The sequence below is a fragment of the Zalophus californianus genome, chromosome 8, assembly GCF_009762305.2.
Source record: "Zalophus californianus isolate mZalCal1 chromosome 8, mZalCal1.pri.v2, whole genome shotgun sequence".
Lineage (NCBI taxonomy): Eukaryota > Metazoa > Chordata > Mammalia > Carnivora > Otariidae > Zalophus > Zalophus californianus.
Window position 1 is genome coordinate 112,035,960 of NC_045602.1, and position 21,894 is coordinate 112,057,853.

At 54.4% G+C, this 21,894-nt stretch overlaps 1 protein-coding gene across 10 annotated transcripts in view; it reads right to left on the reverse strand.

The window, feature by feature from the left end:
• The window catches only part of SNPH (syntaphilin), a 41,325-nt gene that overhangs the window by 13,851 nt on the left and 5,580 nt on the right, over nucleotides 1-21,894 (reverse strand). Inside the window, exons 3-6 of one of the 10 annotated variants that reach the window (XM_027623656.2) lie at nucleotides 3,824-3,851; nucleotides 2,654-3,104; nucleotides 2,457-2,553; nucleotides 1,663-1,770 (exon numbers count right to left, since the gene is read on the reverse strand). In XM_027623656.2, coding sequence (XP_027479457.2) covers nucleotides 1,663-1,770; nucleotides 2,457-2,506 — 158 coding nt within the window. In that variant the 5' untranslated portion in view covers nucleotides 2,507-2,553; nucleotides 2,654-3,104; nucleotides 3,824-3,851. The other 9 variants (XM_027623650.2, XM_027623652.2, XM_027623651.2 and 6 more) reach the window with 9 other exon arrangements.

Below are 21,894 nucleotides of genomic sequence, written 5' to 3' on the forward strand. Positions count from 1 at the left end.
GAGTGAGAAGGGGCTCCTCCCCGGGCCCCGGACAAACCAGTTAAACTAGTACAGGTGAGAATTAGAGAAGAAGCTGTTCTCACTCTTCCCATTTGCTTTCATGAGTGGTTTTTTCTAATATAACATTTCACACTCATACATTTTTAGTCATTAGCTCTATCTTTGTGGAAAAAATATATAAATAACTGAGAAGAAAATACTATAATCCGTGGGTCTCCGCTGTTCCTGCCTCAGAACACCTGTTTGCACTGAGGCCACAGCCGAGGCCCCGCTGCTCGCCCATAATGGCCACCATCCACATGGGCAAGAAGACCCTCCCATGGGGGCAGTGCCCAACCTCAGGGCTGGGACAGTTCCTTGTGCTGCAGTTATGATGTGCACTGCAAAAATCTGCTACTAATGAGAAAGTGTTCAAGTTGCCAGTCGTATACTTTGCAAAATGTGAGCGCATCATCCTGCTCACACCCCTTGCACTCAGGATGGGGTCCCAGCCAGGAGGCTGGGGCATGGGTCCTGCACGTGTGTGTCACCCATCATGTGTGTCGAGGTGGAAAACTCTGAGAACGGCTGCCTCAGCGTGATCTGAACATCACTTCACACCAATGACACCCTCTCCACTGGAAGGGCAAGACTAGCCTTCCCACGAGGTGCTCTGGCCGTGGGAGCCGCAAGCCAGCCTTGGTGGCCCAGGACGCTCATGTGGGACCCAAGTCCTCATGATGGCAGCTACCAGTTCGGGCCACCTGCAGACATCAACTCACCGAAGCCTGCGGGATGTTAGCCCCACTTGACGGATAAGGGAAAGACTCAAGGACTGGAAGTATGAATGCCCAGCCTGCGCTCCCCAAGCTCTGGGCTCCTCTGGGGAATCAGGATGGAGTGCTCACCTTCCCTTCACCTGCCTCCCCAGCCTGCTCTTCCGGTTCCATCCCGCCTCTCCGGAGCACACAACATAGCATGTGCCACATTGCAACACACTCCGCCTCCCAAATCTGCTGTACTTCCGCCACCGCGCAGGTGGCCCCCCAAGGAGAGCAGGATGGCAGACGCCCGAGTGGCCTGCCACTCTCCATTCTTGCCTTTCCCCCCAAGAGAACCCCAATTCTGTGCACGGTGGCAGGGTACCAGGGACAATGCTGGTGGTCCCCGCACCACCTGGCTGGCAGTCATCACCCAGTCCCATGTCTCAGTGCCAGCCGGCAAGGTGTAGACAGAATTCCTGGGGAAGTGTCCCTTCTCAGAAAACATGAGCTTCTTGTCGGGGGGGTGGGGGGTGGCCCTTCTACCTTCTTCCTTCCTGGCCCCGATGCTGACCTGATGCCTGGAGGTGTAGGAGCCTCTGGTAAGGGCGAGGACAAAAGCTGTACCCCAAGGACGGTAGAGCAGGAAGATGGGACAGGGTCCCGGAACCTTCAGGGAGCTGCCTGCCGCTGGGCCCCGGTTCTGAAAGCATCACCCCCAGCTTGTGCAAGGCCCTGTCTTTGGGACAGGGAGTCCCAAAGTGTACAGCTGGGCATCACCCTTCCCTCTCTCAGGCAGGAGCTGAGGCTCTGGGGGGAATGGGCTGCTGGAGGTCACACAGCCAGAGCTGGCCGGTCCCCACCTGCGCAGCCGGGGTGCGGGGTGCAGGTGCATCGCCGGCCGGGCACGGGGAGTGGTTACCTGGGTGTGGGGCTGCTGTCGCTGCCCTTGCAGGAGCCCGAGTTGCTGCTGCTGCTGAGAGAGGAGGTGCCGTAGGCGTCCCGCACGCTCACGGGGGGAGAGGTGCGCCTGGAGGCAGGAAGAAGAGGCAGGTGCTCGTTCGGGCTGGCGGGCAGCTGCGGACACTGGGCGAACACCGCCAGGCCGCTGCGGCCCAAAGGGCCCCCGCTGCAGGGTCACGGGCCGGGGAGAGAAGCAGAGGGGAGAGGGGGACGCACAGACAGGGGTGACAGAACAGACAGCGGAAATCAAGATGGAAAACCAGGAGGAGGCTGGTCCTCCCGGCTCCCCAGGACAGGAATGGAGGCTGGGCAGGGCCGAGGGTGGGGTCCCATCAACCCTCGCCCAGGGGTCCTCCACTTCCAGGGTCCCCCCGAGCCTGGGGGCTGATGCAGGTGGGGCAGAGGGGGCAGGCAGGGGTAGGGACAGGAGGAGGGGCACGCACAGGTCAAAGGGGGGGCCAAGCGAGCCAGAGTGGAGGACGGCACCGGTCCCCCCTGGTCACTGCGAAGCTCAACAGCAATACTGAGGATGGTATGGGTCCAGTGGTTTACTGCTTCGGAGAACTTTATATCCACTGTGTCCCTTGAGCCCTTCAGTAGTTCCCGGAGGAGGTGAGTGATAGCAAGCCCATTCTAAAGCCGGGAAAACTGGGGAAATGACTTGCTCAAGGATACACTGTAAGTTCGGTGGCAGTGGGGGGTGGGGCAGAGACCCTCCCTCCTCCCGCCCTCCGAAGCCAAGGGGACACTCACCTGCGGGATCCAGCAGAGGCCCGTCTACTGCCCGGCAGGGACATGGCCATGAGGCTGCGGGTCCGGGTGAGGGGCAGGATGGGTGGTGTCCCCGGGGCTGAGGAGAGAGGGCGCGTTGGGGGTGCCGCGGGGAGGGCCGGCCCAGGCCATGTCATCCTCTCGTTAGGGCCGCTGCCTGGCATGGCTCGTCCTCTTACCCTTTAGCAGGACACCCCAGGACCGAGCGAGGGCCCGGTAGGCCAGGCGTTAGCCACAGCTGCCTCCGCCAACGAAGTTAGCACACTCCTGCCCCCTGACTTAAAATCTCGATCGTCAGGGCTTCAAGGGCAGCCAGAAATCATAGATCCAACCCCGCGTTCTCCAGATGATTGAACGTGGAGAGAGAGCTTGAAGGCCTTGACCAAGGTCACAAGGGCATCGGGGCAGGGCCTCCTGACCCCCAGCGCAGCACCAAGTCCTCTACGCTATAAGCCAGGCCCCCCGATCCCTGACTCGGACCCCAACCCGCGCTGGACAATCCTCCCTCCTCGGTGGGGGCTGCAGGCTGGAGGACTCCTGGAGCAGGACCAGGAACCCCAAATTAGGCTGGGCTAGTCTCGACGTCACCTTCCCAGAGCGCCCGTTGGCATGTGGCTTGGGCCTTCCTGTCTATAGGGGAGACAAGACAGACCAACATACCAGCACATGTGTAGAAAGACATATGGATACACACGAATGTGAAAAGGTACTACGTCCCTGCCATTCCAAGACAGGCCGCACCCGTCTCAGGGAGCATGCTCGGGATCTGCCCACGATGCAGGACATGCAGCCGGGCCCTCCCGCATGCATGCGGCACACAGGCATGCCTGCACCCATCCATGCAAACATGCATGCTGACTTCGGCATGTGTCAGGACCTCAGAGCACAGGCTCAAAGAAGATAAGGAAGGGGGCAAATGGGTACAGAAGCCCTCCTCTGGGGGTGGGGTTGGTGGGCTGGAAGGAGTAGGAAGTGACCAGGCCTGTAGAGACCCATCCTTGTCAGTCTTGACAAGCAGGTAGAGGCTTAGGCTCCAAGGGCAGCCCTACAGGGGTTGAAGGAGGGGAGAAGGCCCCTGTTGGGCTGGGCGTTGGCTGTTATAGGAAGGAGTCCTATCCTGGGCATCATCCCAGAGACGGAGGGGCCTGGGCTCTTTGCAGCCACGAGTCCTGTGCCAGCCCCAGAGACCCCTGTTCCCTCCTTCCATGCTCAGAGCAGGGACTAAGGACAGAAGCCTGGGTTAGTGGAGACATGGCCAAGGACACCGTGCCCCGACCTTTCCCCATGCTGGAGAGAAGCGGTCACCGAGCCCCGCTGCGCACAGACCCCGGGCCAAGCACATTACGTACAGTGCACCATTGGTTCCTCCCAAAAACCCTATAAGGAAGTGCTGTGATTAGTCCCCTTACAGATGAGGAACCTGAGCCTCTGAGAGGGAGGCACGCACCCCAGTCACACCCCCAGCGTGTGGTTGGGCCAACAGGGGAACCAGACCAACACCAGGTGCCCAGGGGCTGGGCCTCAAACTCTGGAGTCCCCTGGCTGAGCGCCACCCCTTCCCATGTCAGGGCCTCCGGGGAGCCTGCTCATCTTGCCCAGTGGTGGGGCTGCCTCCTGGGGGGACAAAGGTACCGCTCAGGTGGCCTGTTTCCTGGCTGTGACACCAAGCGGAGCCTGTGCCCCTGGAGGGCCCGGACACAGCCGGCATTGTCTGCCCAGAGGTATTGGGTGCCGGGCCCAAGAGCTGCCGACACCAGGCCTGTGACCTGAGTTGCTCGCCCCAGCTCGGGGAGGTGTCCCACCCATCGTGCCCCGGTCACTCAGGCACAATCGGGCCAGCCCCTGGAGGAGGAACCATAGGACCACAGTGCTCCCCGCACTTGTCAGGAAGGCCACCAGGGGCTCCACGCCTCCTGGCATGGCTTGGGGGGCCCAGAGGGGCGATGTGTTATCACATTTATCACATTTGGGCCCGAGGTGGCTGAGCTGCAGGGCCAGACAGACCCTGGCTTCTAGTCCCAGGCAGCCTGGCTTCCCTGGCAGCCTCCTCCCTTCCCTTCTTGTTTTTGGGAGGTTGCACTGAGGGGGTGGTGCCTGCAGGAGGACAGCCTGGCAGAGGCAGGACTCAGGTCGGAGGACCGGCCTCACTCTTCTGAGCCAGCTTGGGCCAGGGTTGCTACGGAGCCTGGAAACTCCAGGTGGAGTCCCAGGCCTCTGTACGGGGAGGCAGGCAACATGCCCGGTTTGCCTTGGAGCCGAGTGTGGCCTCAGTACAATGAGGGCTTTGTCTCAGCTGTCCCTGCTCCTACCTCGCTTGACAACCCCACACCTCCCTCCTCTTGTGCTCCCTCTTCCTTCCTCCCTGGCCCGGGGGGTGGTGGTAGGGGGACAGGGGATAGCGTTTGTACCTGGATGGACCCAATGGTCTCCTGGGAGGCCAGACTGGCCATTCCTCCGGGACAGAGACTAGAGTGGCACTTCCCGTGCTGGGATGGGACTTTGCAGGCAGGGGTCCCTCATGGGAGGGCAGAAGCCACCCAGGCCCAAAGGGAGCCACCTCTCCAGGATCCTACTCAGAAGGCCGCACGTGCTCTCTCCAGTCCTTCCTCCACTTCTGGGCCCCAGAGAGGAGGCAGGTTGCCATGGCATATGTCGCCAGGCCGCCTGCCTGCTCCCCTGGATCCCGCAGCCCTGTGCCCAGGCCGCCAGAGGCTGCTGCTTGGAAGGGAAAGGAAGGCGTACCTTGGGGAGCTGGGCTCAGAGTCTCTTATCACCTCAACACCAGAGTAAAGCCAGCCCCTTCCTCCAGCCTCCCTCCACTTCCCCATCCTGCCCGCACCATGACAACGCTGCTGCACGCCCCCTTTGATCAGCCCCTCACACACGCAGCAGGTTCCCGAAGGCCTACAGTGGGGGTCCAGGGGATACAGCGGGATCCGGGGAACGGGAGACAGAAGGATGCAGAAATAGAGTCACACAGATCTGGGCTCAAATCCCAGCTCTGTCACCCTCCAGGTGCATGCCTTGGGCAGGTCACGCCACTTCTCTGCATCTCAGCTTACTCATCTGTGACAGAATGCACCTCGTGGGCTACTGTGGCAGGATAATGCACGTCTGGGGCTCAGCCCAGCACACAACAAAACACACACTCAAAAGCAGGAATCGCCAGTATCTTGGAAGTAGATCATTGCAACACGATGTGAGCTTCAAAACAGAAACACATTCAAGGCATCATGTGACCTCTCAGGGGTCAGAGAAAGCTTCTCCAAAAAGAAATTTACACTGGGTCTTGAAGGATGAATAGGAGTTCGTCAGTCAGAGAAAACAAGTGGGAAGGAAGGAGAAGCTGGGCAAAGGCAGTGAGTAGTTCAACGGCATGACAGCCGAGGAAACCAGGGTGCCTGGTGCGATCAGAGGCACGGTGGAGGTGAGGCTGCAGGACGAGGCAGCACCAAGCCACACAGCGCCACCTAAGGCAGGATCCTGTTGTCCTGTGGGCAACAAGAAGCCAGGAAGGGCCTTGGAAGGGGGGGAGCGGCGGGGAACATGATCAGACTTGTAGTTCAGAAAGCCCCTGGGTAGGGGGCCTTTGTGGAGTGTGGCTGGGCAGAGTACGGGCAGGGAGACCAGGTAGGTTATGGAGACCTCCCAGGTGAGACACGAGAAGAGTCTGGGTCAGGGCGGCAGCAGAAGCAGCGGAAGCCATGGAACCTCCAGATGCAACAGGGGCCCCCGATTATATAAAAATTGGGCACAATGCTTGATTCTGGCATTCAAGGCCCGCTCCTCTATACCCCTGCCCCCGTGCTCTCAGCGGCCCCCCAGAAAGGCCCCGTCAGTCACTCCCGCAGCTCCACACGGGCTGTCGGTCCAGCCTGCAGCCCGCTCCCTGCCCTGTCCTCATGCACACATCACACGCCTTCTGCAAGCCTCTGCCCCACGTGTCTTCTCCCCTGGACTTCTCCCATCACTCACGGTCGTGACCACTCAGCATGCCATGCCTTGGTTCGAATCTCAGGGAACACCACCCTCTGGGAGAGTTCATAAAAATAAACACAATCAACACACAACTGTTACTGACACAATGGTCTAAGCAGGCACGTCTGGGAGGCCAGGAGTTGGATTAGATGGTCTCTAGGACACTTCTGGATCCAACCTTCTCTGATTCTGGGCTGTTAATGAAATGATGGACTTCCAACGAATGCTTTCTTCTCCTTCCGTTACTAGGGCTCCTGGGTTTCAGCTTCCCCCCCTGCAACATGAGAAAGCTGAATTCTTCAAAGACTCAGTGGCCTTTTACTCAATCAGCATGTCATGGGGGAGAAACCAGGCACTTGCGTTAATCTAATATTCTAGCTAAGTGAAAGTCCCCGTATGTACTAGAAATGATTTTTTTGCAAAGACTCGGCCATCAGTAAAAGAAGAAAGCTATCCTGAAATCCAAGGGAACAGAACAATCTGTGTCTCATGACTCAAGCCTCTGACAGCTGTGGAAAGCAGAGCCTTGCGATCCACAGAACAGAACTTGGGGGGGGGGGGTCCTCTCTCTGCCAAGGCAACATGAGAAGGCAGAACATTCCTCCCGGCAAACAGCAGCGCGCCTGGTGCCCCTCGAATGTCAAAGCTGGGAGAAGCAGGAGGTGGAAGGCTGGCCTGGGTCAGTGCCAGGAGCCGTGCTCTGTGTCTCAGAGGATTAGTGCTCCTGGGGCTCTCCACAGCCGAGGAGCTCAGTAAACCCTCCACTGGCTTCGTGACCTCACCGGCCCCCACGGTTGGCCGCACCCTCAGAGAAACGGAGGACCTTTCTTCCCGAACTTGGGAAGGGGGCGGCGGTGGCACTTCTCCAGCTCGCTGCCTGTGCCCTGCACAAGGTGCCCTCGGCGCTGGACCAGGAGCTGGGAGCAGGACAGACAGCCGCCGGGGGGCTGACCGAGGCCAGCTGGACCCGGCTGAGGGCTGCGAAGGCCACTCCACAGGAGGCCTTCAGGGATTAGACTCGGATTCCCGTCCTTGGAGAGCATGGAGCCCCAAGCCCCGGGGGCTGCAAACCACCCAGAGAATTTGCCTCTGGGGCTGTGGGGGTGGGGGGGGGGATGGGCTCAGGGCTCCTTCCCCTCTTTGCCTGCAGGGACCCCCTCCCGCATCCGTTCCACACAGGCGAGATCTGCAGTCAGATTGCTGCTCTAGCTAAAAAGGTTTCGCAGCTAAAATCTCTGTACTGTGTATTTTCCACAGTGAGCCACTTCACATCTAGAAGGATGGCTATTATCAAAAAGACGGACAATAACCAGTGTGGGGGCGGGAGGGGAGAAGCTGGAGCTCTCATGCCCTGCTGGTGGGAAGGCGGGGCGGCCTAGGGAAACAGTGGCAGTTCCCCAAAATGTTAGCCGTAGAGTTACTGCATGGCCAAGCAATTTCCCTGGTAGGTAGACACCCCGAAGAACAGAAAACAGGAGCTCACACAAACACTTGTTTAGGAATAGCAGCACTCTTCACAGTAGCCGAAAGGAGAAGATCAACCCAGGAGTCCGCCAGCGTCCAGGGAATGGATGAACCAAATGTGGTACGTACAGCGGATGGGGTATCAGTCCTAAAAATGCCCGGAGGGACACCTGCCACAACACGGGTGACCGTGAAATATGCCAAATGAAAGAAGCTAGACACAAAAGACCACACATTGTCTGATTCCATTTATATGAAAGGTCCCTAACAGGCAAATTGGTGGAGACCCAAAGTGGATCGTGGGTGTCAAGGGCTGGGAGGAGGAGGAAGAGGGCATGATGGCTAGCGGCAATCTCTTTTGGGGAAGAGGAAAATGTCCGGGAATTAGATAGCGGTGATGGATCACAACTCTGTGAATATATTAAACCCCCCTGAATTGTACATTTTTTTGGGGGGGGCACTCCTTTTTTAATTAATTTAAATTAATTAATATATAGTGTATTAGTTTCAGAGGTAGAATTTAGTGATTAATCAGTTGCATATAACACCCAGTGCTCATTCCATCACGTGCCTCCTTAATGCCCATCACCCAGTTACCCCAGCCCCCCACCCACCTCCCCTCCAGCAACCCTCGGTTTGTTTCCTAGAGTTAAGAGTCTCTTATGGTTTGTCTCCATCTCTGATTTCTTCTTGTTTCATTTTTTCCTCTCTTCCCCTATGATCCTCTGTTTTGTTTCTTAAACTCCTCATATCAGTGAGATCATATGCTCATTGTCTTTCTCTGATTTACTTATTTCGCTTAGCACAATACCCTCTAGTTCCATCCACACTGTTGCAAATGACAAGATTTCATTTTTTGATGGCTGAGTAATATTCCATTGTCTGAACTGTACATTTTAAAAGGGTGGATTTTATGATGTATGAACTTTTATCATAATAAAAAACACATTTTTTAAACCTACATAATATATATATTTTAAATGAACAGTTGTAAAAGGACAGGCCTGGTCCAAAAAGGGGAAGGGAATTGCCTAGGGTGGCCCGGCCAGGTGCCACGGGGTGAGCACAAAAGAAGCAGCCCCTCCAACCCTCCGCCTGACTTCATGCAGCCGGCCCTGGGAGCTTTCCTGGCACTCCTGACTCTGGGTCAGCCCGGAGGAGACAGGAGATGGAGGATGCCCCTTTTGAAGTTCTGTGTCTCCACCAGCCCATCTGATCCTCGCCTGTCCCCTGTGCAGGGAGGCTGGGTGGACGCTGTTCCATCTGACACGTGGGAAACCTGAAGCCACAGAGGTGGCAAGACTGCCCAAGGTCACACCTTGGACTTCCAGGCTGTTGGCACCCGCATTTCTACTGCATCAGAAGGTCTCATAATACAATGGAAGTGGGACACATAGCATTATGCTGCACAAGAGAGGAGAAATCTGCTTTCCCAGAAGATTCTAAGAGTGTGGTGGAAGAGAGGGGGTGATAGGGTGCTTCTACAAGGTAGGACACCACCAAAACAGGAGGTAAGCAGAGCAAGGACCAGCGTTAAAAAAGAAATTTCTCATGTGCCTCTCCCCTAGCCAGTGTCTCTCCCTGCACCCCCTGGTACCCAGGCAGAGGGCAAAGGAGAAGCCCTCACCATGAAGACCACCGTTCTCACCTCCTCAGCAGAAGCAGCATCCTGCCTCTTAGCCCAGGAGGGCTCAGTGAGCCCTCCTCCACTGAGAGACCCTCAGCATCTTCCGGCCACCTCGCCTGGATCCTCTCGGTGACCTTGAGTCTCAGCCACCGTGCATTTGGTGGGAGTCACCCTTCTGACCCCACCTATCTCTTCAGGCAAGGGAGCGGACTGAGGGATGGCTGGGGAAGTCCTGGGCCATCGGAGGCCTGAGTGTTTCCAGCTATTTCTGTCATGGCCTCCCTCCTGAAGGGGGATCTCTCTTTGCCCTTCTACAGAGAGAGTCTTTGCTTTACCACCACCTCGGGCTCATCAGAGCAGGCCCAGAAATGACTCTGAAATTCCTAGCACCTTCTCCCAGGCCAGCTGCCCCGGGGTGGCCTCCTATATTGGAAGGGGGCGGCAGGGAACAATGGCTTCCATCCCGCCCCCCCCCCCCCACCAGCTGCTCCAGTGCTGCCTGTCTATAGACACCCACGGGGAGGTAGGGGAGCCGGGGGGCTCTGGTGCTGGCCCCAGCTCAGTGGCTTCCTGGCAAGTGACTCTGGCAGACGGAGGTCCTCAGCGACCTTGGCCGCAGCATATGCTCTCCTGGGCTTCCTGGCTGATAGAGCTGTCAAACCTGAGCCTGGCTCCTCTCCCTACCCTCTCCTCCCGAACTTCCAGCTCTAAAGCATCAGAGGAAGGGGAAGATGGCGGGGCCTCCACGTCTAGGGACTCCCCCATTGGTCCAGGTCTCCGCCTGGCCCCCTTCTCCACTCCCACATTTACCCCCAAGTACCAACAGGGCAAACACGCTCTCAGAAGTCCAGAATGGAAGGGATCCTGGGTAGACTTTGTCATGACCTATCATCGTACAGCGAGAAAACAAAACCCAGAGAGGAGCCTGAGATCTGTCTGAGGTTTGTGTCCAGCACCAGGCTGGGAGCCCCACTCCTGACGCCAGTGACGAGCCCCCACCCCTTGCCCTCATTTGAATCCAGGCAGAAGTTCTATGAAGTAAGAACAAAAGGTAGCTTTTTGGATAAAAAAAAAATCATGGAAGAGAGGCCTAGAGGTAAGACAATGTATGTCCCACCCACTTTAGGGCAGTTCATGATGGCACATGATAAAGCATACACTGAAACCGGGGAGGGCAGAGGGGGTGCCACAGCATGATGACGACGCACCGTGGATGAGGTTCAGACGCAGCTCTGAGCTTCCTGGCCACCAATGCAAAAACAAGAAATTATGCCCAGTCTTCTTGTTCTCGTGGTTATGGGAGAGCAAGAAGCAGACCAGTTCTCCAGGAGACATAAGGATCTTAAAGTGAATGCTACAAGAGACACTTCGGCATGGGATTTGCGGTGGGGAAGGACTGCCCCTGGGGAACCTGCAAGTTCAAGGAGAGACAGTGCCCTCAGAGCCTACCCAGGGTGCCCTGTGTGTGCTGTGCTCCACCTATGGGAGGCTGCAGGACACATAAACACGTGGGACACAAGAATCGAAGGGATGTGAGCCTCTCATCCCCTCTGCCTGGGACCACAGCCCCTTTCCATGGAGACAGCCCTTCTCAATCCGAGATCAGAGGGCTTCCATCTTCCCGGGACCCACATCACCTCCAGCTGCCTCTGGCTCGCCCTCCCTCCCTCCCTCCCTCCCTCTCTCTGGGCATTGCCTCACAATCTAGTCCAACTGCCACACTTTCTTAGCAGAAAACCGCAGACTTGCCAAAGGCCACGGTGTGAGCTGCGGGACGGGGACATGAGACTGAAGGTGGGTCAGCTGATTCCCATCCCACCAACCATCCTGGGCACGCCGCTCCTGTTGGGAGCCAAGTCTCATCCAGATCCTTGAAGCTCCCGGGGGCTGCATGCGGGGATAATAGTCCTGCTTGCCCAACCGTTCCTGTTTGAGCCCAGGAGCCATGGCCCCCTGCACCCCCTTGTCAGCACGCTTCATGTCTCCTCCCAGGGCCCCTTTCCTTCCCAGCTGCCGGCTTCCCTGCCATCCTCAGCAGCTGATCACTGTCTGGCTCATTTCCAGCGGGCATTTCCCGTGTCAGGCCCAATTCTTTCACCTTCGCTAAGGTCTGGAGCCTTTGGTGGGGCCCGGTATGGCTCACACTTGCTATAGGAGGGTGGGTAACTATAAACCCTTCTCTCAAGAAGTCTTCCCTCTCTGGAGGGGCTGCCCCACCCCTTCATTTACCAAAAATGAGCATTTAAAAATGCTTTAAAAGGGAGATTCTGCAAACATCTATGTTCTATTTTGAAAGTCCTCTGAATGAGGTTAAGAGACTTAATAATCTAAAAGAAAGGAACCATGGTTTTGGCCTCAAGTATAGCTGGATTTGAATTCCAAACTCCACCACCCATTATCTCTATGACAGTGGGACTTGACTTCTCTGAGCCTTTGTCTCTTTATCTGTAAAATGGGGCTACTTCTAGTTGTTGCGCATGAGCACTGTCATGGTTAGCGAGAAGGTCACTAAATGCCTAGCAGGAGCCCAGTTTACGGAGAGCATTCCACAAACAGTAGTAACTGTTTATTAACCTAAATCTAGTCTTCTTTTAATGTTATTCATATATATTACATCTTTACCCCAGTCCAGAGTCTAATCTGAAATATCATAATAGCTTGTATCTCAGGGGCTCCTGACTACAGAATCATTTATATACACTTAGGTCCAAGGGCGAAAAGAAAGAAAAAGTCACAAACCAATCATTGTCTACCAAATGGCAGAATTTCAGGACATTGCCACTTCGATCTAACAGAAGGTCTTAAAAATGAACGTGTCCACAATTCACAGTGGTGATGGGTATTAAAGAGGGCACGTACTGCATGGAGCACTGGGTGCTATACGCAAACAATGAATCATGGAACACTACATCAAAAACTAATGATGTAATGTATGGTGACTAACATAACATAATAAGATAAAATTAAAAAAAAAAATGAATGTGTCCAAAATACAAAGTGCTGCTCTGGATGTGAGGCCTCCCTGCTCCGTCTTTGGCCCAAGCCACCAGCTCCCTCCAGGTGATGCATCAGTCTCAGCCTTACAAGCTCCGCAGAGTAGCCAGAGGGATCCTTTTAGAGTATGAATCTGGTCATGTCGCTCCTCTGCCCAAAACCTTTCCCAGTGGTCCCTTGTTGGAATGCATGCCAAAGTCCTTACACTGGCTGATGTTGAGCCCTGCATCCTGTCCCCCCTCCTTCTCCCTCTGACCTCACCTCCTGCTCCCCTCATGCATGCTGCTCCAGCCACACTCCCACTCAGGGCCTTTGCACAGGCTGTTCCCTCTGCCTGGAATGTTCTCTCCGATCTCTGCCCCGTGTATTCTCTCCTTCCCTGCGGGTCTTTACTCCAAGGCCACCTCGGTGAACCTGCCTCAACCACTTTGTTTAAAATACAACCCTCCCTCCCCAGCACTCCTTCTTTCTGCTCATGCATTTTCTCCACAGCCCTCAGCAACAGATATTTCTGCATTCACTTTGTTTCTAGGATACAAGTTCCAGGAAGGTAAGGATGTCTGTGCATTTTGTTCTTTATCTAATTCTCACACCTAGACCAGTGCCTGGCACAACACAGGCCCTCAATAAATATTTGCTGAATAAGTGGGTGTGTATGCACTTGGGTTGATGTCACCACCCACGTACGTGCAGGCTTCTTAGCAAATCGAAATGGGGCAAAAAAACAAAACAAAACAAAAACCCTCTATGGCACTTGGTTAATATTATTACAGTCTTTTGTACACATGGTATCTTATCTGGGGGCTTGTTTCTCCTGCTAGACCATGAACCAGAGGTCATGCGAATCATCAGGATGTGGCAGGGACTGGAACACAAAACCTTTAATAACCACACCTGAGGGAAAAGGATAAAAGCAGTCACTTAGCACCTCACCAGGCCCCTGGGAGTCCTGCGGGCTCCACATCTACGCTCTCAATTCACACTTACGTCCCCCCATAGGCTAGGGAGTGTCCTCTCCATTTTACTACCAAGGAAGCTGGGGCTCGGGGGACCCACTGGTACATACAGGGTGGCAGTGCCGGGGGGGGCCCAGGACCGGTGCAGCTGTCCCTCCAAATTACATCTCCACACCGGAAAGTCCAAGTAGTTATGCCGACAACTCCTAATCCTGGTAGCAGCCCCCAGAGAAAGATGAAGGAGACACAATTAGAGTGGATGGAGCCTCATTATCCGCGGATTCTGTATTTGCGAATTCACCTACTCACTAAAAATGATCTGTATCTTCCAAACCAACACCCATGGTTCTTGCACGGACATGCACAGTGGGGTGAAGAATGGGAGCTCCTGATGTGCACGCTCCCAGCTGGGGGTAAAGGCAACCTCATTTCACTTCTTATAGTGCTCAGAGGTCCTTTCTGCAGCCTATTTAGTGCCACATTTTTAAAACATTTTTGTGCTTCTTGTTGGTGATTTTGCCGTGTAAAACGACCCGCAGTGTAGCGTGGAGGCTAGTGTTCCCATGCACAAGAAGCGGTGATGTGCCTTCCAGAGAAAATCCGTGTGTCAGGTGACGTTGTGCAGTAGGAATTACAGTGCTGTCCGTGTGAGTTCCATGTGAATGACATCAACAAGTTATATTAAAGAAGGTGTCTTTAGACAGAAACACCCTAAAACAAGGCGACGCACTGGCCCGTTGATGGGAACGGTGTGACTGGGGGCTCGCAGGAACCCAGCACCGTGTTCTCCCTCAGGAGCTTTGGTCACTAATTCCAGGTCTGCAGCCGCTTCACAGAACATACCAGTGCAAAGAACAAGCATCGCCTATACTAAGTCCAGCTCTCCAGGACACAGATCTGCACACACAGCGTGCATACGTACTCCCACTCCACATGTGCTAGGCTCCAGGTACCAAACACCACCGTTAGCACCAGCACCTGCCAGGTCCCCTCCAAGGGGTGTAATGACCACATGCAGGAGCTCAGGGGATGGAGGCAGACACTCCTGGATTCAACTTCCAGCACAGCTGGGGTTGTATGCCTTCAGGCGGGTCACACTCAGGGCCAACTTCCTTGTGGGCATTTGAGGTTCATCATGGTCACAATGATAAAGCGAGGCTGTGCAGGACAACTGCCAAGCACCGTGCCCAGCACACAAGCCACAGCTGGGATTGAATTTCTGGCAGGCAGCAGGGCAGAGCCTTTTAAAGCCCATGCATTTGCCTAGGGCGTGTAAGGGGGCCCAGGGGAGCCACTTAGGGCCACCTCCTCCTTAGCAGACTGGCCTTCCTCCTCTGACAGGCCTGGGCCTCCTTCTGCCTAGCACCGTCTCCATTTGTAGACTAGGAGTCCAGGAACCAGATGGCCAAAGCCAGAAGGTGCCAGAGACAGGCGACTCCAGAGGTCCGAGATGGGGCCCACAGGCCGTATCATCATGCCTGTAGACCACTTTCCCTCGGCTTGCATATGTACATATTTTCATCTGAGTCGACATTAATAAATTGCGACATTTTGTATTTTAAAAAAATCCAGATTTCTGGGGGCGCCTGGGTGGCTCAGTTGTCAAGCAGCTGCCTTCAGCTCAGGTCATGATCCCAGGGTCCTGGGATGGAGTCCCGCATTGGGCTCCTTGCTCAGTGGAGAGCCTGCTTCTCCCTCTGCCTGCTGCTCCCCCTGCTTGTGCTCTCACTCACTCTGCCTTGCCTATGCTCTGTCTCTCTAGCAAATAAATAAATAAAATCTTAAAAAAAAAATCCAGATTTCTGGCTTGTCTTAAACACCCCAAAAGATCTTGCCTCTCTGCGTCTGCATTCCTGCATGGCACTGACCCCCTGAGGCTGGAAGGCGGCTCCTTTTTGCTAGTGTTCTTATGGGGCGCTCTTGCTCTCACACCTCGGCTATTTTGCTTGTTACTGCCTCGTGTTGGAGTTTGGAACCTCTGGTCTCATCCAATCTCACTTTACAGGTAAGTGGGCGGTGGGGGGTGCTCGCCTGAGGCCCCAGGTAAAGCAGTGGTGGAGCCGGGACTCAAACCCTAGACCTGCAGCTCTGCATCCCGGGCGCTGAGAGGCACAAGGAGGCTGGGAACCTGCAGAACGGGGACGTGGGCTGAGGGGGAGATCCTGTTGGGCAAAAGGCCGCTGGGGCCGGGCGGAGAGCTAAAGCGCACCTGCTCTGGTTGCAGTCAGCAGAACTCTTCTCCCCACCTGCTGGTGAGCTGACCTTCCCCACCCTGCAAGATAAACTCTTGCACAGGCTCTGCTGACACTGCTCTCAGGTGTCCCTCTCATCTGTGCTGCCCCACCCCCACTCCCTCCCACCTCCCCGGCACCCCCCCCACAAGGTGAAGATCTTCATAATCATAAGGGGTCCCTGTGGGGGGTGGCATGCCAAGCAGCGGCTTTGTCCTGGGGCAAAACCTAGTTCTTAGCAGAGGATTGACTGCAAGCTTTAGCTTCCTCATCTGCAAAATGGGGTATCCGCTGGCAAGACTGAATTAGACAATGCATGTGAAGAGCCTGGCGCACACCCCCCCCCCCCCCCCCCCCAGTGAACACTAGTTTCTTTCCCTTATTTTATAAACCAAGGGCCTGGAGACAAGTGAATGATTCATTCCAAGAAGTTCAAGGAATTGAAAGGGACTCCCTTAGCTCCCACTGGATAATTTTAAAAGGTTAAATATAGTTATATTTGCGAAGGTATTTATTATATTTATAAAAGCAGCACACTTTAAAAAAAAAACCTACACTTTTGCTACTCAAAGATAAACCACTGATTAAATTCATTGCTGCTTCCTCTAGTTTTTTTCTAAGCACAGAAAAAAATGTTTTTGAGGGGAGGTGGGGAATTACTTTTACATAGTTATAACCATGGTATATATGCACCTTTATATCTTTTAAAAATTTAACATAGTTTAATAATTGCCTATGCCATGGCATATTCTTTATAAAAAATATGTTTTCTAAAGATTCTATTTTTTTAAAGTAACCTCCACACCCAACGTGGGGCTCGAACTTACAACCCTGAGATCAAGTCGGACACTCTATCGACTGAGCCAGCCGGGCGCCCCTATAAAAAGTATTTTATGGGCTGCATAATTTTCCATTTCATGGGTCCATCATGGTTAAGTTAACTTTCTCCCTTGTTGAATATTTAGCGTTTCTCACTATCAAAAAGAATGCTACCATACAGACCTTTGTGCATAATTGTTTTCCTGTATTTAGAACTACTGCCTCAGGATAGATCCCCAGGGGTGGTTTTATAGCATCAACGAATATGCTGCCAAACTGCTTTCCTAAAGGGTTGAGTTACCAGAAGATTCCCCCACCCATAACATATGCACATCAGCTGTGTTTCCCATTGGACGGAACCACTGCCACTTAGCTCTGCCTCTTAAAAGGCAAGAAGTTCAAGTTCAAACACAGAATTATCCGAGATGATCTTTCTGGGTTTCTTCAGCTTTGGGACAAGTGTCTTCACCTGCATGGGGCAAGCAGGGAAACTCCTGGAGACACCTAGCTCAAGAGTGGCCTAGCTCCAAGCAGGACTGAAAGCAAGTCCCCCGGAGTCTCTCCTCTCTCCTAATGATGGCACTCCTTCCCCGTGTGGCAAATTGCTTCAGTCGTATTCACCCAGCCTCTGCTGTGTGCGGAGTCTTCCCTAACAGTCCTGGGACTCACAGTTCTTGCCAGGGAAGGGCTGCGCACGGGAGGGAGAGAGTCCCTCTACAGAACTCACGAGGAGGTACCCAGAAGCGGGGCTCTGAAGGTTGGGTGCAGAGCTGCCCAGGGAGGAGCATTCCAGATACAGGGCGAGGTGAAGGCCAGCAGGAGGCGGAGAAGGAGGAGAGCTCCAGGGGTAGCTCGAGGCACAGGGGAGTGGAGAGGGAGGCTGGGCGCAGGGGGAGGGCCTTTGGAGCCTATGAGTTCTGAGCAGAGGAATGACAAGATTGGGTTTATCTTATAGAAGCTGATGCTGTCCCAGTTGTGCTGGGGATGGGCTGGAGAGGGATGGGGAGGGGCACCAGGAGACCCTAGAGGGGAGCAGAGGAGAGGGAGTGAGAGAAGCAAAGATGGCTTCAAGAGAAACTGAGGACGGAGGCTCCTGAGGGCCCAGAAGAGAGGGGCGATGGGGAATGAGGACAGGGGGAGAAATGTGGTGAAGCCCAGGCATCTGGGTAGGTTCAGGGTGGTGGACACCACTCACTGCCTGCCCAGTGTTTACTCTCCCCCTTAGTCACAGGACCCTAGTGTGGGTCAAGGGTGGTGATCGATACACCTGACCTGACCCACACAAGCCTGCAGAGCAGCCTCGGCAGTGCCGGCCTTGCGCTGTGAGCAGCGGCACCCCGCCTGGGTCCGCGAATGGGGCCACGTGTCGTTTAGCCTGCAAGGGCCCAGAGGAGTGGGCATCACGCCCCTGGCAGTTCAGGTCTCCCAGGGGCTGGGGACATGTTAGATTCCAAATCAATGCCTAGCAGACACCTGCTGACGGAAGTCAGGCAGCCAAACAGAATGATCCGGGAGTTCCTGAGAACCCCACGAGCTCAAACCAGGTACCAAAAAAGCGGCCCTGAGAGGGTTCCACCCTCCACCTCTCCTGGGACACAGCCTGGCAGGGCATCAGGAGCCAGGACACTCAGCTCTGCCAGTGACTGACTCACGAGCCTCAGGGCACAACTCCCTTGACCTCTTGGTACCTCAGTCTCCCCATCTGTAAAATGGAGAGAACACCTTGATGGCACAGTTGTGCTAAGCCGGTGTCTGCCTTGTCATTCTGTTTTCCAACACGTCTGCTTCCCAGCCATCTCACTGAGCTCACCCTGTGGACTCATGCTTTTGCCGATGCAGTGCCCTCTGCCCAGAAAGCCCTTCCAAGCTCTGCTCTTCCTCGTCTTCTAAGCTCAATTCAAGCACAGATGCCTGTGTGTAGCTTCACAGGAGACGGAGCTCACACTTCCTCCTGGGAGGCCCCTTGCACACGCTCCCTTCAGAGCACTTCTTACACCAACAGGACACAGGTTGTTTGCACACAGGCTCACCTGTGGACCACAATCTTCCATCTTTTGAGGGTTTCTAACCCGCCCCCCCTCCCCCTGGCATCTGGCGTAAGCAGCATGCGTGCTGCAGGCTAGTGGTCGGAGGGCTCTGGCAGAAGAGGCGATGAGCCTTCAAGCCGGCACCGCCCAGTCCAGAGCAAAGCAGGAAAGGTCGCCCAGCATTGCTCCAGCCTGCACAGCCCCCACACCTGGCTCAGGGTGGAATCCAACAAACCTTCCTCAGTGAGTACAGAGCTCCTCCTCCTCCTCTGCCTCTCAAAGGTCTTTTGATGGCAACAGATAGCACCAACACATACTCCACGTCCTTGGAGCTGGATGGCCAGCTAGAGAGCTCCACTGGCCTCTCACTCATGAGCTGTGTCCCCCTTACAGACCAGGTAAGGGTGGCTCAGAAAGGTTACCTAACTCGCCTCGGGTCAAGGAACAAAAGGCATCAAGGACCCCACCATGGGCCCTCTTCCTCTCGAGATCAGAGGTCTGTGTGGGCTCTGAGATCCCATGGGATCTCAGGGACAGAGAAGCTGTTGAGATGTGTGACCTTTAAGAACCTCCAGGAGCTGTCCTTCTGTCTTCTACCTGTGGTAGAGAAGACATGAATCCAGAAGCAGGAGTCCCTCAGGAAGCCAGTCTTCCTCTAAGCCTTTCTCTCTCTCTCTCTCTCTCGTACCCGCATGTGCACGTGCACATTGGGTCTGTAACTCCCACTGGGCCCTCTAGGGCAAGACACACGTTGGGAGAAAATACTTGCAAAATACATATTTGACAAAGAACTTGCATCCAGAATGTATGAAGAACTCTTACAGCTCAATAAGAAGACCAACAACCAAATGACTAAATATTAAAAGTGGGCAAAATGTTTAAACAGAAATTTCAAAGAAGATATATGGATGGCAAATAAGCATACAAAGAGATGTTCAACATCATCATTACGAAAATGCCAACTAAAGCCATAAAGAGATACCACTGCACACCTGTTAGAACACGTAACACTGAAAAGACTGACCATACCAAGTGCTGGTGAGGATGTGGAGCAACTGGAACTTTCAGACACTGAAGATGGGGTTGTAGAATGGTACAGCCACTCTGGAAACCCTTGGGAGGTTTCTTAAAAAGCTAAATATAGGGCGCCTGGGTAGCTCAGTCAGTTAAGCGACTGCCTTCAGCTCAGGTCATGAGCCTGAGGTCCTGGGATCGAGTCCCACATCGGGCTCCCTGCTCAGCAGGGAGTCTGCTTCTCCCTCTGACCCTCCCCCCTCTCATGCGCTCTCTCTCTGTCTCTCATTCTCTCTCTCAAATAAATAAATAAAATCTTTAAAAAAAAAAGCTAAATATATATTTGCCAAATGATCCAGCCTTTCTACTTCACTCCTAGGTATTCACCCAAGAGAACAGGGAAGTGTCATCCATACAAAGGCTTACACACATGCTCACAGCAGCTTTATTTCTAATAGCAAAAAACTGGAAAAAAACCAACTGTCCATTAGCAGTTGTCCATTAGTGATAAACTAATCATGCTTTTTCTTTATCCACACAATGGAATACTACTCAGCAATAAAAAGGAATATATTGATATACAAAACAACATGAATCCCAAAATAATTATGCTGAGTGAAAGAAGCCAGACCCCCCCCCAAGAAAAAACAAAAAAAGCACACACTGTATGATTCCATCTATATAAAATTCTAGAAAACGCACAGTCATGGACAGTGATAGAAAGCACATCAGAGGCTGCCTGGGGATGGGGGAGGTGTGAGAGGGAGGAATTACAAAGGGGCAAGAGGAAACTTTTGGGGATGATGGATTTGTTCGTTATCTTAACTGGGGTGATGATTTACACCATGTCAAAACTTACCAAACTGTACACTTTAAATGTGTGCAGCTTGTTGCCTGTTGACTACGCTTCAATAAAACTGGGAGAGGGAGAAAGAGGAGAAGGGGAGGGGGAAAGAGAAGGAGAAGCAACCCCAGCAAGCAGGAGTCTTTCTCAGGAAGCCGGGCACACACACACACACACACGGACACAAACGGACACACAGACGCTGAGGATGAAATTACCACTTGGTCTCTAAGAGTCTCTCAATCCAGGATTCCAACTAAAAGGGGCACCAAGCTACTTGTCATTTGCTCATGACTTTTCCAGAGTCCCCTGCCCCATGTGCATGGCTCGAGCTGGGCCCTGGAGATGAAGCACGTGCAGGCCTGGCCCTGGGAAGTTCCTTCTGTCAGCCGTAGTGTGGCCACCCCAGAATCCGGCCTTGACACTGAGCTGCATGCCTCAGACACCCCAGCCAGGTTCCCTTCACACCCCGTCTGAGGTCCTTCTCTGCTCTAGGCTTCCTCCCCAAGCAGAGGCCAGCTTCCCCTCTGTGCGGGCCAGGCGGCAGGGCTGTATGTGGGGAGTGCGCTCGCGGCCGGACCTCAGCATGACCCGATCAGACAGCGGCAGACCTCGGCCGCAGGGCCTGCGTGACTTCCAAAGAATGGGACCTGTCCCCCATCTCACGCACTGAGGAGTGGCCAGAAGCCTCTCCTCACACCTGTCTCTCAAGGGTGGTTTCTGTGCCGGGCCTCCCAGGCTGCCAGCCAAGTCCCCTCTTCAGAGGCTGCTGACCCAGCTTCCAGAATGCCTGTGGTAGGGAGGCCTGGCCAGCGCCAGCTTCAAGAGGGGCAGCGAGGTGTCTGGAGGCCTCAGTCCCCGGAGACCTGATCCTGACAGTGCTGCTGAAAAGGGCACAGGGAGGGCCTTTGGAGCCATGGGCCCAGAAGCAGGAGATCACAAAGTGCCTAAGTCATGCGGCCTTGCGGACGCCGGACGCTCTGGCCCAGGCCTGCGGTTCCGGCCTCCTTGCCCTTCTCTGCCATCACTCTAGCCCGGCAACTACGAAGCCCAGGTGCCTGGTATCTAGAACTTTACACAGGAGGACGCTGACGGATGGCCTGCCACAGATGCATTTTAATAGGCGCACTTAAAAATGTTGCCTAGTTGGCCACATTTTAGAAACAAGAGATGTCACGAACATCTCTGTTCTGTCTTATAAATCAGAAGATCTGCAAAACACTGGCCCTACACGCTGGCCTGGCAAGAGAGGCGAGAGCTGGCCAGCAGCTGCCTCTTGCAAGCAAGCACTCTGCAGTGTGCTCTAATCCCTAAACAGCCCAACAGACCCGTTCTGCCTCTGTCAACAACAGAGCTTGAGGTCCCCTGCTTGCCATGTTTTATTCTGGCACCTAGACCTCCTAGTGACCTTAGGAGGTAGATAGCCTCATGTCTCCATTTTACAGAATAGGAAACAGAGCAGCGTG